The sequence below is a fragment of the Cuculus canorus genome, chromosome 8 (genome assembly GCF_017976375.1).
Source record: "Cuculus canorus isolate bCucCan1 chromosome 8, bCucCan1.pri, whole genome shotgun sequence".
Classification (NCBI taxonomy): domain Eukaryota; kingdom Metazoa; phylum Chordata; class Aves; order Cuculiformes; family Cuculidae; genus Cuculus; species Cuculus canorus.
This window is the reverse complement of record NC_071408.1, coordinates 768584-783291: the sequence shown is the minus strand read 5'-3', so window position 1 is coordinate 783291 and position 14708 is coordinate 768584. Positions and strand designations below refer to the sequence as shown.

General features: G+C 53.1%; 2 protein-coding genes across 9 annotated transcripts in view; one reads left to right on the top strand and one right to left on the bottom strand.

Annotated features, from left to right (window-relative positions):
• PAPPA2 (pappalysin 2) overlaps positions 1–5120 on the top strand; it is an 89472-nt gene extending 84352 nt beyond the window's left edge. The window contains exons 21-22 of the mRNA XM_054072477.1: positions 3217–3315; positions 4522–5120. Coding sequence (XP_053928452.1) covers positions 3217–3315; positions 4522–4596 — 174 coding nt within the window. The 3' untranslated portion in view covers positions 4597–5120. The remainder of the gene's footprint in view (positions 1–3216; positions 3316–4521) is intronic.
• ASTN1 (astrotactin 1) overlaps positions 3362–14708 on the bottom strand; it is a 65847-nt gene continuing 54500 nt past the window's right edge. The window contains exons 23-25 of one of the 8 annotated variants that reach the window (XR_008450899.1): positions 10208–10283; positions 5625–9864; positions 3362–3722 (exon numbers count right to left, since the gene is read on the bottom strand). Coding sequence is in view for 3 of the 8 variants with exons in the window: in XM_054072478.1 (XP_053928453.1) it covers positions 14472–14706 (235 nt within the window). In the remaining 5 variants the exon portion in view is untranslated. Of the gene's footprint in view, positions 3723–5242; positions 9865–10207; positions 10284–10319; positions 14707–14708 lie in introns of those variants that run through there. The other 7 variants (XR_008450898.1, XR_008450897.1, XR_008450896.1 and 4 more) reach the window with 7 other exon arrangements.

Here is a 14708-nt window from a genome sequence, read left to right as displayed (position 1 = left end):
CTGCACCTCCACATGCTAACACATGCCCTGCTGAAGCTCCTGTCTGAATAAACAAGGAAAATGCATGGCGCGAGCGGGGAAATTTGCTGACACAGCCCGGCTCGCAAGCTGCCTCGGTGGCTTGCTGCCTAGCCAAGCAGCTCCCTATCACTTAATGCAGTGCGGAGCAGTTGCGGCAATTATCTTATTTATCTTTTTTCCCATTAAGCCATTTGAACCAGCCCCCTTTTCCCCCCCTTGCTGGTAGATGCATATTCTGGCAAACAAAACCCAGCTGGCCATTTCCCTGTATCCCATCCACTGCCCTCACATATCATGGTTGACCTTTGGTGTGTTTTTCTTTTCTTGCCAGCACCTTAAAATATCAGAGAATGGTTCAGCTTGGAAGGGACCTCAAAGCCCATCTGGTTCCACCCTCTGCCCTGGGCAGGGACACCTCCCACTGGATCAGGGGCTCCAAGCCCCATCCAACACGGCCTTGAACCCTCCAGGGATGGGGCAGCCACCACTGCTCTGGGCACCCTGGGCCAGGGCCTCCCCACCCTCACAGTAAAAAATATCATTTTAAATAAATAAAAAAAAAAAGTATCATTTTTTTTCCTAAAATATCATTGGAGGTATCTGCAACTCACCAACATGGGCAAACCTCTCATCTCCCACCATGAGCACTTCTTTCTGTAGAACCACGCGGCTCAAGCACAAGCTGGACAGAGTCTGTACCGGTTTCCTCTCTCACATCACCTGCTATTAGAAGATTGCATTGCCCGTGTCCTCCCTTGTTGTGATTCTTGCAAGACAAGAACGAGACCAATGCAAGTACAAGGGGTCCTGTGCCCTAAAAGGTGACCCACCAGCACCATACTTTGTTCTTTCTACTTGCAAAGTTGAAACCAGCTGGAAATCCTTGAGCAGGCAACGCAACAGGACTGAGGTGCTGGGCGAGCAGCAGGGACAGCGGTCCCCAAACCCTGTGCCTGGCTCTCTGGAGTCCAATTAGTCATTTTTTATTTTTCCCTCATATGTTTTTCCAATGTAATTTGGAGCAGGAGTTGTTAAGTTTCCCCAACAGGTGTTGCCATAGGAGCCTGTATTTGTTTAGGGTGGGGTACGGGCTCCGGCGGGTTGAGAGGAGGGGGCAATTAGTCCTAATAGGTGTAGAGAGAAACTGAGAGGCTCTCCTTCCCCATCCTGTCCCCATTTCTGTCCTCCCCCCACCGTGCATGCAAGATCTGGAAACCGCTTCAGACCTGTGCAGCCGGGATGGGCACAACACCCCCCTCCCATAATTGTATGGAAACTACCGAAACGGCGGGTGTTTTTTTACCAGTGAGTCATTACACATGGAGCAAAGCTCAAGGAAAAACTCCACCACATGGAAGGCTGCAAAAGCAAATCACACCCAGAAGAGCTCTTCCCTGCCAGCGGCGCTGGCCGGTCCCCTGCCTGCATCCCTGCACCAGCCAGACCCAGCATCCCTCCCAGTGCTCAGCACTGCTTCGTGGCTCAGACACTTTCTGTGATGGCCATCATGCAAGACCCACTTTTCAATGGAAGAGGAGCGTTAACCCTATCGCCTTGGTGAAATTCCGCCCCGGTCTCCTCTAGTGGTTTGTGGCAGCAATGACGGGAGCCGAATTCCTTCTTGGTTTTGGGTGAGCTAAATGTAACCCAGCTGTGCCATTATTTCCCACCTGTAGGAAGGTGCAGTTGTTGTTCTTCTCTTGTTTGATCTTCTGGGAAAAGGCAGTCTCTCCCTAGCTGCCTGCATGTGTCTCGGGGACCGTGGTATTGAGAGCACAGACAGACTTGGTGGTTTGCCATAATCCCTGCTGCTACTTCCTATAGTGACGCTGGCTTGCACTGAGCCCATGTCTGTCCCTTGTGAGTCACAATGACAAAAAGCCACATCAGTTCCCTGGTTTTGGCATAGCTTTTTCATGTAAATTATTGGCTTTATCACCAGTGTTGGCTTCAGCACGGTGGATGCAGGGCTATCTTGGTGTGGTGACATTCCTCAGCTGGCTGTTATTCAGTTTAGAGGTGCTATGGGTGAGTGTCTGCCAAAGGCTGGGTCTGGGTATTTTCCAAAGCCCAGTTGCCATTTAGGGCCACCAGTGCATTTGGGACTTCCAGGAGCAAAGTGGGGGGAGGGAGGCTAGGTTTCTACCGGCAGCCCCTCCTGATGACAGGAGTCCTCCTGAAGGTCGGCCATGGTTGCTGGGCCAGTATCTACCATCACAGAGCCTGGAGCAGGAGAAGCATCTCGTTACTAATCACTCAGTTAATGAATGGCCTCTCCGTTCTGTTAGCACATTTGGTTGTTGCTTGGCAGTGCTGATGTGTATCTGTGATAAATAAACCTTGGCCGCAGACCATTCCTGACACTTCATTGCAGCTGCTTCACATGCACATTGTTTGGTTGCACCAGTTGCACAGAGTTGTTTCTCAGTCCCAGTTGGCTGTTTCTCAGCCCCAGTTGCTCGTTTCTCCTCTCTGATCAGATGACTCACGTAACTCAACAACAATACAATGGCTTTCTGAATGGCTGCTTGTGCCATTGACGGTTCTGGACAGAACGCTCTTCTGCTGCAATAGCTTTCTCTTTACATGGTAGAGCTGAAAGGAAAGGTGGCTTTTTGATGATGGAGGGTTTATCTGAGCTGCACCAAGGTGAGCTGGGCTCTACGAACCGCCAGGCGCACCCCACGGTGCAGCAAAGGGCGCTGCGCTGTGCCACGCAGAGGGGAGGGTGTTGGAGAGAAGAGTTGGGTCAGCTTCTTACAGAGCCCTACCCAGGCTGTGAAGATGCAGAGAGCTGGACTGTGGTGGAGACAGGCGAGAGTGGTGTGTGAAGTTGGCTGAGCAGACAGGGTGATGAACTCGCTCCTAGTTGAGTGGCATCTCGTACAGAAGCACCAAGTGCGACGGGGACTTGTAGCGTTCAGGTCGAGGCCCTTTCTAGCAGTGCGGATTTGCTTTCTCACTTCCTGACACAATGCCTTGATCCTTGAATGACAGCTGCTGCCCGCCAGGCACCCACTGCTCCACACACACCAGAAGACTGGTACCCTTTGGCTTTGAAGAAAGGGGTTGTGTATGGTGGAAGTGGGCCTTGGCCCTCATCAGAGGTGCACAGGGGCCTCGCTGAGTACCCAGGACTTCTGCTTTCGGAAAGAACCTTCCACAGCCCTTTCAATGACTCTTTTCTCTGCCTAGCCTTTCCAAGCAGACGGCTGGTGTGATACCATCAACAACCGCGCATACTGCCAGTACGACGGGGGTGACTGCTGCTCCTCCACGCTGTCCTCCAGGAAGGTAAGTGAGCATCCTCAGCGGCACTGGCCAGGATTTAGAACGAGGTGGTGACTGCTAGCCATGCTCTTTGGCTTTGCTGGCTGTGGAACCGAGCCCGCAATGTAATTCTCCCACGAACTGAGAACAAACTCATGTTTCTAAACCAAAGCCAGCTGAAGCTGATAGACGTCATCCCATTGATTACAGCAGGGTTTGGACCTGGGCCAGCAGGACTGAAAGCTCAGGCCAGCTCCTGCTGAGGTTCACGGGATTTCCTCTTGTTTTGGGAAACATGTCCCAAAGAAGTGGCTTCCATGGGATGTAGTGGTGAGATAGAGGTCACCTCGTCGTATAATTGAGCAGTCTCAGGTGATTTTTGGTATAGTCCATTGGCATCTGCTCTGGATGGTCTTTCCCTCTCAGTTCTCCTGGAGAGGGAAGGAGGGAGGAATAGTTTAGAGGGAGCAACTCAGCATTGGGGTTGCACAGACCCTTTTTTTCTCTCCCATCACAACCTCCCCTCCCACTTCACTCATTATCCAGCACTCGCGGCCCATCCTTCCCAAGAATATCCAACACCAACAAACCATAAGGCACGAGATAATTCCTTACTGCAAAAATATGTGAATTTGGATCTTCTCATCTTTGTTGTGGAGCTTGAATCATTTTTCCTTTCATCACGCATACACAGAGAGAAAAAGTGAAATAAAATCCTGGGAAGATCCAGTTGAGATAGGAGAGAAAAGGCTTTACACCCAAGTGATGAGTGAAACCTCCATAGCGATATCATGACATCTCAGAGCAAGGCATGGCTCTCAGGAGGTCTGAGACATCTCAATCTCTGGCCAAAATAAAGGATAGTTTTACAGTAGAAGATTGGGTGATTCAGTCCCACAGTTTTAAGGAAGCCCAGCCCCAGCTCGCATCCCCTACAAATTCCAGCTCTCCCACAGTACAAGACTCAAGCTGTCCCTGGGTTGCAAAATGTGAAATGCAAGTTAACAAAAATTAAACCATTGAGAACAAAACTCAGCCAGGGGCACCCTGTACCGGAGCTCATTTCTCAGCAAGCACGGAGCTGGGCAGTCTCCCCAAGGCAAACACATCAGGATGCAGCCCCAACTGTCTGCTGTCTGTGCCGGGGTGGAAACGGCTTGCAGAGGTGTCGGAGTGCTGGTAGGCCAGGGAGCTCAATGCAGAGGCTTACATCTCCCTTCATCCCCCCAGGTAATCCCGTTTGCTGCCGACTGTGACCAGGACGAATGCACGTGTCGTGACCCGTCGGCCGAGGAGAACCAGTAGTGGCACCACAAAGAGCCTCTCTCGGTCAGAGGAGCGAAGGGGCAGCGTCGGGGGCCACTGGGGAACGCGGGGTGCGAGGGGGCAGGAGGTGTAAGGAAGAGCTGGGCAGGGGAAGGCGGCTGAGCATGGAGGGGGCGGCTCGAGGCTACTGAGCACCAGGCACATGGTGGTCCCTTCCCTATCGCTGCGCCCTTCCCCATGAGCTCCTTCCCAAATCCACCCGGGACTCGAGGGCCCGGTGCATGCCCGAGGGGCTCATCCAGTGCTCCAGCACCACCTCGGCCACGTGCTGGGCAGAGCTCCACACCGAGAGCCCAGGGGCTGCCACAGACCCTTGTCCTGGTCCCGCTTGGAGTCTGGGTGTGTGCGCTCTGGATTGTGTCACTATTCACCCCCCTCTGCTGTACAGGCTTCTTTTAGCAAGGTCGAGGTAGTTGTGATTCCTCTGCAAATATTTAAACTTAATTATATATATATACATATATAATATATATATAAATATATTATATTTTCTTTGCTCTTAATGAAGCTGAGAAAGGGTATCCTTTGTCACACACCCATGCTGCTGTGAAGTACAAACCATTGGGAAGAGCGCAGGTCGGGGCAGGAGGAGCAGGGGACTTCTCCTCCCTTGCTGAGAAGGACCTGGAAGGAGGACAGAGAGAGAAGCCAAACACCAAGGCCATGCCAGGAGACAGCTCCCGGGCAGGCAGTGTGGAGGCTGTGACCCCACGGTGCTCTCAGCACCTTGCAGGCACCATGTTTTGCCCTTGGGATTTGCCAGTGTGCTCTGTTTAGGGTCCTGGGTGAGGATTGTGAGGTCAAGAAGAAACGCTTTTGTGCCCTTGCATTACTCTGGCAAGCACAGCAGATTTGGAGAGCGCTGTTGCTCCGAAGGGCACCACAGCCACCCACGACCCGTGATTTCAGAGCCCTCTGGGAAGGGTTACGTGTCCGTGGGGATTGCTGCGTGGTCAGGAGGAGCAAAGATGCACAACAGTCCCTCCCTGCCTCACCCCACTGCGCACCCAACAAGACGAGGGCAGCCCAGAGTAGCCGTGATGCTCTAAATGAAGGATGATGAGGTAGTCCTTCTTTTCTTTCCCCACGTCTCCTTTCCAAATATGAGCTTCAACAGTGTTGTCAGCAATTCTTGGAGGAGACCAGACCCCGTAATGCAAGGAGAGACAGGACCCGAATGTCCCGTCGGGAGGCTGTAAGCACCATCTCCTCCCACTAAGGTTTTCCTTATTAACCATCTCCGTGGCTGAGCCCATCACAGTGGACAGTCGCTGACTATCACGAGTCTCTTGCTTCTGTGGGCACTGAAACTCTTCAGACTCACTTGTAGCCCTAAAGAAGCCCAGCTAGAAACTTTTCCCCCATAGTTAATTCCCAGAAGCTGAACTCAGCAGCCTGGCCCCAGCCCCGCAGAGGCAGTGGGGCGGGAAGGTGCCTGGCTCCAGCTTTCTACTGGTTTTGTGCTGTAAGGAGGCAGAGAAAAGGGACAGAAAGAGGAGAGGAGAGAACGGACCACAGAGCAGGAGCAAGGACACCCCGGTGCAGCCCCAGGGTGGGTCCAAGGAAGCCATCCTGGAGGATGCAGCCAGGCTCCAGCCAGGGTTTGTGCAGGGTAGGAGCGATGGAGAGAGGGTGACACAGTGTGGAGAGACTGGGGAGTTTCAAGGCATCCTTTGGCTTTCGCTAACTCCCCCACAACCCTTTTAGTCTCCTCAACTTACGTTTGGCTGGAGAACAGGCGCAGGGGCACTTGGACATCCCATCAGTGTCGTTCTTCTCCAAGTTCTTTCTAGATCCCAAGTGTTCCTGTCGCCCCGAGGTGGGTCATGTCCCGCCTGCCCTGGGCCTGGGAAGGGATGCAGACAAGGGACCATTATCTTGCAGCAGAACCACACTGACATTCCGATTCCCATTAAGCGCAGGTGACACCACCTGAGGTTTTCATCCAAACGCACTGTCAGTTTGGCAGAGCACTGCGAGTTTTTGACAGCGATCCATTTTCCAATCAAAAAAAAAACCCCAAACAAGGGAACGTTCTTTTAAAAAAGCCCTTTGAGGCTCTTCTGGCCCCGATGCTCCCTAAGAGGTGCAACTCGGGCAGCCCAACCTGCTCCACCAGTGCAGGGAAGAGGAAATTAAGGGGAGGAATGGAGGCCCCCACCAGTGCCCAGCCAGCGCGGAGATAGGATGGTGGTGACACTCAGAGGGAGATGAGAGAACTTCAGGTCCCAGCATCTCGCAATGCCAATCTTCCCTGCCCGGTGTCAGCGCTACCTGGATGCCTCTGTGTTTAGATGCCAAATTTTTACTCTTTTGGGTGCAGAGAAGGGGTCACATCCCACGTACAGGGGAACTGGGGGGAGCTGGAGGTGCTGGCTTGGCTGACAGAACTTTGTGCTTCTCATGAACAGATAGCTTCTACGTACCAAAATATTGTTCTTCTATAGCGACACTGAGCGGTTTTTGTCCCCTTTAGGGTTTTATTCACAACGGAGGCTGCTGCTATTTTTATTTTTTTGTATTTGATAATTATTTTTTATAAAAATCTATGAAAAATAAATAATCTTCTCATCCTCCACCTCTTTTGCCTCCTTGCTTCACCCCAAGGCAGGGCCTGGCTGGGGGAGGGAGGTGGTTTGGCTGCTCCCAGCACCCTCGAGCCCACGTGCCCTGCTCTGCCCCACACTACAGACTCTCCCAGCACCCTCCAAGCCCGTGGGAGAGCTTCTTTGGGTGTTGGGTTGGGGACACGCATACACACCCCTCTAATGTCCTTCCTGTCCAAGGCTGCCACCTAGGCAGCTGCCTTCTGTAGATGGTCTTCTGCTGCTTATGCCACAAACTGAGCTATTGCCGATCACTTTTTGTACTTAACCCACCTTAAAGGCATGGAAAATGTGGGGTTGGGGAGCAGAAGGTGCCTCACACTAGAGCCCCAAGGGCCTGGCATGTGGCACCCTGGCAAGAGAGCCGAAGCCAAAGGCAGTTTAAAAGGTTGCTTAAAGATTTGGAGATTATTTTTATTTAAGACACACACACACGCAGACATACCTGGGAATCTCCTCCGGAGCAGGGGCACCTGGAGCATCTGGTCAGGTTTGAAGTATCCACTCCACACCCAGCCTGGAAGGCTGTCACGCTGGCAGCACCAGGAGGGACAGCGCGAGGCTGAGGGTCAGCACCTCCTCGGGAGGCTCTCCCTGCTGCGATTCCCAATTCCCAATGCTTCCCAGCTTGTCAGATATGGAGTCACTGAGCCACAAGGGTCCACAGTGGCCACAGCTTGTGGTCACATCCATGACAGAACCTGCCTGCCCTGTGGTCATTGTCTCCAGGCCCTCAGGATGGTTTATTGGGAATAAACCATCTTTAAAGGCTTTGGGAAAGAGTTCGTTGGGCTTTTGTTTTGTTTTTTTTTTGGGTGTATACTTTATGGGTACATTTTTATTCCCCTTTTCCAAGACAGTTCCAACTGAGCAAATAAAATGGCCCCAGAAAAAAGCCAAGTTGGTTTCCAGGAGCAGAACAAGCAAACGCAAACAGTAGCTGACAAAATCCAGGCTGCATTTCTGATGGGCCAATTCTGGGGCCATTTCAAGCCTCCTTCCCCCTCAGGCAGGTGCACGATGGTCCCTCGAGGAGCCCCTTTGCTGTTTCACAGCTCAGCAGCGAGGTTTGGAAAGGCCAAAGCTGTACAAGAAGCTATTTCTCTTTCCTCCGCCACATGCCTTGCTTGCAAGCGGTGGAGAAGGTGAGTCACGGCTGAGCAAGCAACGAGATTGGAAGGGACTGAAAAACACAAACGCCTGCAGTGGGTCGGGGGCTGCTGGACCCCACGGGGCGACACCAAGGCTATGGGAAGCAATGAAATCCCGCACGTCAAAGGCCCCAGAGAGGAGCAATGGGCTGAGAAAACGGAAGGAAAAGCCCCTCAGATGGGGTGCTCAGTGCTGCCATGGCAGGCAGGCAAGCAGGGAGCACCTGGGGACACGAGTGCCCCTGGGGCCGCCTGGCACATCGCACAGCCCCCTCTCCGCAGCTGGGGTGCCCTGCGCGTCACCCGCAACCGGAGCCACATGGACTCAGCCCTGATTGAAACAAGCTGAGGGGCTTTGGGTTTGTGTTGCTGCTGGAAGCAAGAAAGGTCCCAGCAAGCCCCTGCTCCCTCTGGCTGTGGGCGCCCAGAGCGGCTGGGGGTGCCAAGCAGGGGGGGCTGCGGGCAGGGCTGCGCCAGCGCTGGCCCTTGCACCACGTCCCGGGTGAGCATGGAGACGCCCAAAAGCCAGAGGGAGCGTATTCCCGCTGGGGACAGTCAACTCATCCCAAGTCACCCTCCTTGTTATCTTTGATTTCCCTTGTCATATCTTTAAACCCCACTCCCTCTTCTCACAGCCATTTCTGATGGCCACCAGCCTCTCCGTCACTTCTGGGCTTTGCATGGAATCTCTCATCGCTTTCTGAAGAAGGAATAGCATCTCCTGATGACATCAGATGTCCTCCCCAGAGCAAAGCTCCCCAAATCATGCACTGGATCTAGATTTGCTCCTATGAAGGACCGTGCACTAAGACACTCCACAGCCCCAAGCAACCAGGTCCACAGTTGCAGGTTTTGTGTTTAAATAAAAAAGGGCAGCTGACTGTGGCAGTACCCAAGAAATGAGCTCTTTTCCCATCCTGTCCCCTCCTTTCTGCCAAACAGCCTCAAGGCAAGAGTCCCTGCACCCCCGACATGAGGAGCACACGGGTTGAACAGGGTAATGGCTCTTTCAACAGCATAAACTGGATTTGAAAACCTTGAGGAGACCACACAGTCAGTCATTAAGAACCCGGTCAGCCACCAGGACCGCGGGGACACTGTGCGCGGCGTGTGGGCTCCAGCAGCAGCGCCACACTGTTCACACAGTCCCAGCTGGTACCTGCTTTCTGAGGATGAGCAGGGAACCTTGGCCAACAGCAGCCCTTCCAATTCACACCCACATTACCAAATCCTTCATAAATTGTGCTGATTATTCATTCCTTACAGCCCACTTCACCCTTTTTGGGACGGTTTTCTCCAAACCCCATCCCTCGCAAGCCAGCTGACCTCTGAGGAGATTTGACTCTGGTGAAGGTGCGATGAGATCTTCCCGCAGAGCAGAGCCTGAGCGCCCCGCTGCCACACGGCCCCTCTCCTCCTCCTCCTCCTCGTGTCTCGTTCCACAGCCATGGGTTATTGTGCAATGAGCCGGTGGCAGCCACAGCACTTAACTGCATGGAAAATAGCAGAAGGAAAGTATTGGGTGTATTTTTAGCTTATTTTCCTGCAATTTAGCAGTGGGAAAAGAAAAAAGTAAAAATCAAGTCGTTCCATAAGACTCAATGAAGTCTGGTTTCCTATGGATTTGTGCGCTATAGCCCCTAAATCCCCCCTCTCCCGTGTCCTCCCGGGCACCCTGCCCGCCCGCCCGCAGTAATCCCCGTCTCTCCCCAGGTCTCACCCCCCCGGCAGCGCGGGGGGCCAAGGCGCCAGCCCTGCCGGTGCTGCTGGCCTGACCACCAGCCACAACTCCGCACTCTATGGGACTTTTAAGGCACCCCGTTCAGCTCTCACCTCTGCTCAGGCACCGATTTTCAAGTCATTTGTAGGATGTTAACGTTCTTGTCGCTGCTCGTCCTCTGTCAAAAGTCTGATAGAGGGACCAGGAAGTTCTCAGGAGGCGAATGACCACCAGACAGCACCATCCCATCCACCTCATATACTAAAACAAACAGGCTGAAAGGAGCTTTTTCTTCCACATTTGCAGGTTTGCAAAGCAAGGGGCGAGAGTCCCTCGCTAAGGATGTGTAAACGCAATCTTCACCCCAACCCTGAGGATGCCCGCAGGTATCCGCACCTTCCTGTGGCCGGCAGAGCAGGTAGGAGAGGTGAGAGGCGAGACATGGCTCTGGCCACGCGCACAGAGCGGGTTGGGACTTGGCCAACCCCGCGGGCAGACGGGCTAATGCTAAACTTGTGTGAAGACGCACCCGAGCTCGACGGCCGCGAGTGTTTCATCCGCTACCAAAAGATGACATCAACTGGACCAAAGCTATAAACAAACACCCCAGTTTGCCAGAGCCATGGATTACTAACAGCTCCGTTTAATAGTCAGTTAAATTATCATCTGGAGTTTTACATAGTGTTACAATGATTTCGTTTTTGTTGCTGTCGTTTAAAACCTTTTTCTTTTTTTTTTTAAAGTAATCCCGAAGGGTTTTGTGTTTCTTGCCACACGGCTATCTCACCCTACAGCACCCTACTTTCAATCTACAGTAGTAAAACGTCACATTAGAATTTTAATAGAACATCAAGGAACATGAATAGTACCCATCTTTGTAAAGAAAAGGACCAAACCATCTTTATATGTTAAATAACTCCACAACAAGTAAAAGGTAGGAATGCTATTACGGGGGTATGGGTGCAGCAAAGAAAAGATAACGACCCAGAGGTTCATCTCAGGTGAACGATTGATCAATAATTCAGAAATAAAACAAGAAGAGAGGGCAGGGGGGACAAGGAACATTGCAGAAATGGATGGTGTCTTCTCCAGCTTTTGTGATGTTGGCAGCATGGGAAGAACCAGGAGTCCAAGACAGAAAATACCGCGCGGACCCATAGTAGGACCCTGAGGCAGACGTGGGACGGTGTTGGCTCTGCAGGGAAGGGCACACCTTGGGGCTCACCCACAGCTGTTTTGAGGGAGCAAGGCCCATGCAACACATCTCATCAAGGCCAGGTCTGCAGCCACGGTGCAGCCCCTTCCTCTGCTCTCAGTCCCCATGGGAGGCAGCGGCACTCGCCTGAGGTGCGCTCATGAACGAGGGGGTCCTGTCTCTTCAACCAAGTAAGAAGTCATAGGATGAGAGGAAATGGCCTCAAGTTGCACCTGGGGAGGGGTGTGTGTGTGTGTGTGTGTTAGATTTGATATTAGAGAAAATTTCTTTACTGAAAGAGTGTGAAGCATTGGAACAGGCTGCCCAGGGAAGTGGTGGAGTCTCCATCCTTGGCGGTGTTCAAAAGGTGTATGGATGTGGCAGTCTGGGACATGGTCTAGCGAGCATGTTGATACTGTGTTGATGGTTGAACTTTCTGATCTTAGAGGTCATTTCCAACCTTAACTATTTTATGATTCTGTGATTAAGAGAGGGATTTTTGAAAGAAAATCCAAGTTTGGGCAAAATTCTGAGTTTCAAAGCCAGAGAGAGGAAACCAAGAAGGAAGCCTTCACAAAGCCAGGGCCATCGCGAACTCGGCCGCTCAGCCGTGCCGTGCTGGCAGGACCTGCCAGCAGAGTGGGTGCAGCAACACCGCGGCTGCCAACCACGGGGAGCACAGCCCCACCAAAAAGACTGCACGGTCCATCACGGGTTGGGGATGTCAAAACCTTACAGCAGCATCAGCCACCTGGGCCAGACTCTGCTCCCTCGGCCTCGCCGTCCACCTCTAAGTTCACAGGGAAGCCGAGGCTGAGGGAGCAGAGCCTGGCCCAGGGGGCTGGTGCTGCTGTAGGGTTCTGACTGACCACACAAGAGCTTTGAGAGCAGAACAGAAGCATCTGCAGAGCCCCAGCACAAACCTTGAGGCCGGAGGAAAAAGTAACCTAGGCAGGTGTGAACGCACAGGGCGTCCAAGGTTTTCCTGGCAGCGTGACAGTGAGTGGCTGGCAGCCCGCACCGCTCCGTCCCTGCTGCTGCACCTACTAAGCAATAAAAGAGAGGAGTCTGCTACCCAAAGGAAAACAGTCTGCGTTTCATATAAAGGCCACGTAAGCGGTATTACTTGGCGAGCAACCAACTTGCGTCTGGGCCAGAGCAGCCTTCGCTCAAGCATCCCTCGGAGGTGTTGAGCGGAGGTGCCCTCTGCCCAACCCTGGATGGCTGCCCGGATGGAAGTTAAAAGTTGTCTCAGCATCTGCTGGGAGAAGCAAGAAGATAAACCAAAGTGTCTTGGCAAGATTGTTGGTGGCGGAAAGGAAAAGGAGCAATGGCTTAGGATGGATCACCTGCCCACGTATACCTGCGCGTGGAGATGGCGCCGGTCTTGCCCTGAGGGCCCCAAGCCCTCAGCAGTGTCAGGAACATTAAAATGTAAGGAGAAACGTGTGAGAAAAAGCCAAAAGGATCCTTCTTGCAAAGAGCAGGCGTTTGCCCGATGACCCCTGCCAGACACAGCCATTTACAGACGCAACACAGTATTATGCCCAGGTAATACTGACCGTGGGTGGCGGCTGCCAGCAGCTCCCCAGTCCAGGGCAGATGCTCCTGGAGAAGTCTCTCCACAAGAAGAGAAGAACAAAGCACTATGTGGTCCTGCAGGAAGATACGGAGCTGCTGTTGAGCAAACACTGTGATGCAGTGCTGCCGGCTGTGACCAGCTGGGGACCACAGCCGCCTCCCTCTCAGCACCACACAACTATTCGAGCCATGTCCTTGGCAGGTAGCAGGAGGAATGAGGCAGAAAATCATAAGAGACAGGCTGAAGATTGTGCCTGCCAAGACTGAAAAAATGAAAAGGAAATTTCTCTCTGAAGAGGCATCACAAAAATCCCACTGTAGGGCTCCTGGCTGGTCCAGATCAAGAGTGCACAGCTGGCAAGTCCAGAGATGCTTCCTCTGTAAACCAGGCTGGAAGCTGAAGTTAAAAAGAAGCTGTTTGCTGCCTCCGGCACTGTCAGTGGTAAAAGGGCTTTGGAGAACATTTTGCTCTGTACTGAGCCCAGTGTCCCAGGACAACCCCACTTCTCTGGTTTTGGAAAGAAACAGTCACCAGTAAGAGGTGTGAGCCTGAACGCGGGAAAGCAAACACTCCCTTCAGAAGCCCATCCATGTCACCAAGCACTTTCTGGGACCCCTGGGATCACCCTGTGCTGCCACGCTGGGGTACGTTATGTCCTGCTCCCCACGCAGAGCCTGGGCCACCCCAGGGCAGGGGTGCAGAAGACAGGCTCGGCCGTGCCGTCTGGGTGCTGCTGTCTTGGCTGAGGCTCTCCAGAGCAGCAGTTTGACATTGTTTCAAAGTCCTTATTATGGTGGGTGGAAAAAAAACATGGAAAGGATGTTTTAAGTCGACTTCCTAGGAACGTGGTCCCACAAGAAAGCTCATGCTGTCCCTCTGATCACTGTCTCTGAGGCCAAGCTGCCTTTGCTTTGGACGACTCTGTATCTTGGAGCAGACGTGGGCTTTGATCATGGCAGAACAACACGAGAAGAAGGGCTGACCAACTCCCCTCTCTGCTCACCCCAGGTGGTGACACCACACCAGCCCTGCCCTGCAACGGCACTGCGGCTCAGCCAGCTCCCATCCAGACCTCGTGCCTTACGATTGCAAACCTCCATCCTCAATCCTCTTGGTTGCCCAGTGGCTGTTTTGCTTAGCCATGACCAGTAACACCTCAACCTGCAAGCCCTGCCTCCACGCTCCCAAATCTGCATCACCAGCGCTCCCTTCCTGGCTGCGCCACCGTGTTTCTCCCGTGACTGGTGTCCCCCATCCTCAGGGACAGTCCCCGCAGCCGGGGCAGGGATAGGGCAGGAGGAGGGCTATGCCCTCCCAACCTGCCCTCTCCACTGATGCTGAGGAACCTCTTGGCAAAACGAATAAAACAAAACCAAGAAAACTGGGTCCCACAAGACTTCTAACTAGAAAGGCTTTTGGCCAAGTCAAAGAAGAAACTAATACTCAGTCAATCCAGCACACAGCAGCCGCTATTTCTCCCCAGTCCAAATTTTTTGCCTCCAGAAACATCAGTGACACCCTCCCCCCGCCATGGGTCTGTGTATAAAACCCTCACAAACGCCCATCGGAAGGCCAGCGTGAGAGCGGGCACCCGCGACCCTCAGTAGTCCTTGTCACCATAGTCATTGTAAAGGACGCTCAGAGTCTGCTCCTCGCACGTCTTCTTGAGGTCCCGGCTGAGCTCCGACCAGTCGAGCCCGTAGGGCTTGATCTCGCTGTAGCGGCAGGCGAGGTACTTGAGGGACGAGCGCTGGAGGCTGATCTTGGGCTCTTGCAGGAGGCCGTTGCACCAGCTGCTCAGGTCCCCAAGCTGCGAGAGGATGAGGCCAGCCTTCCT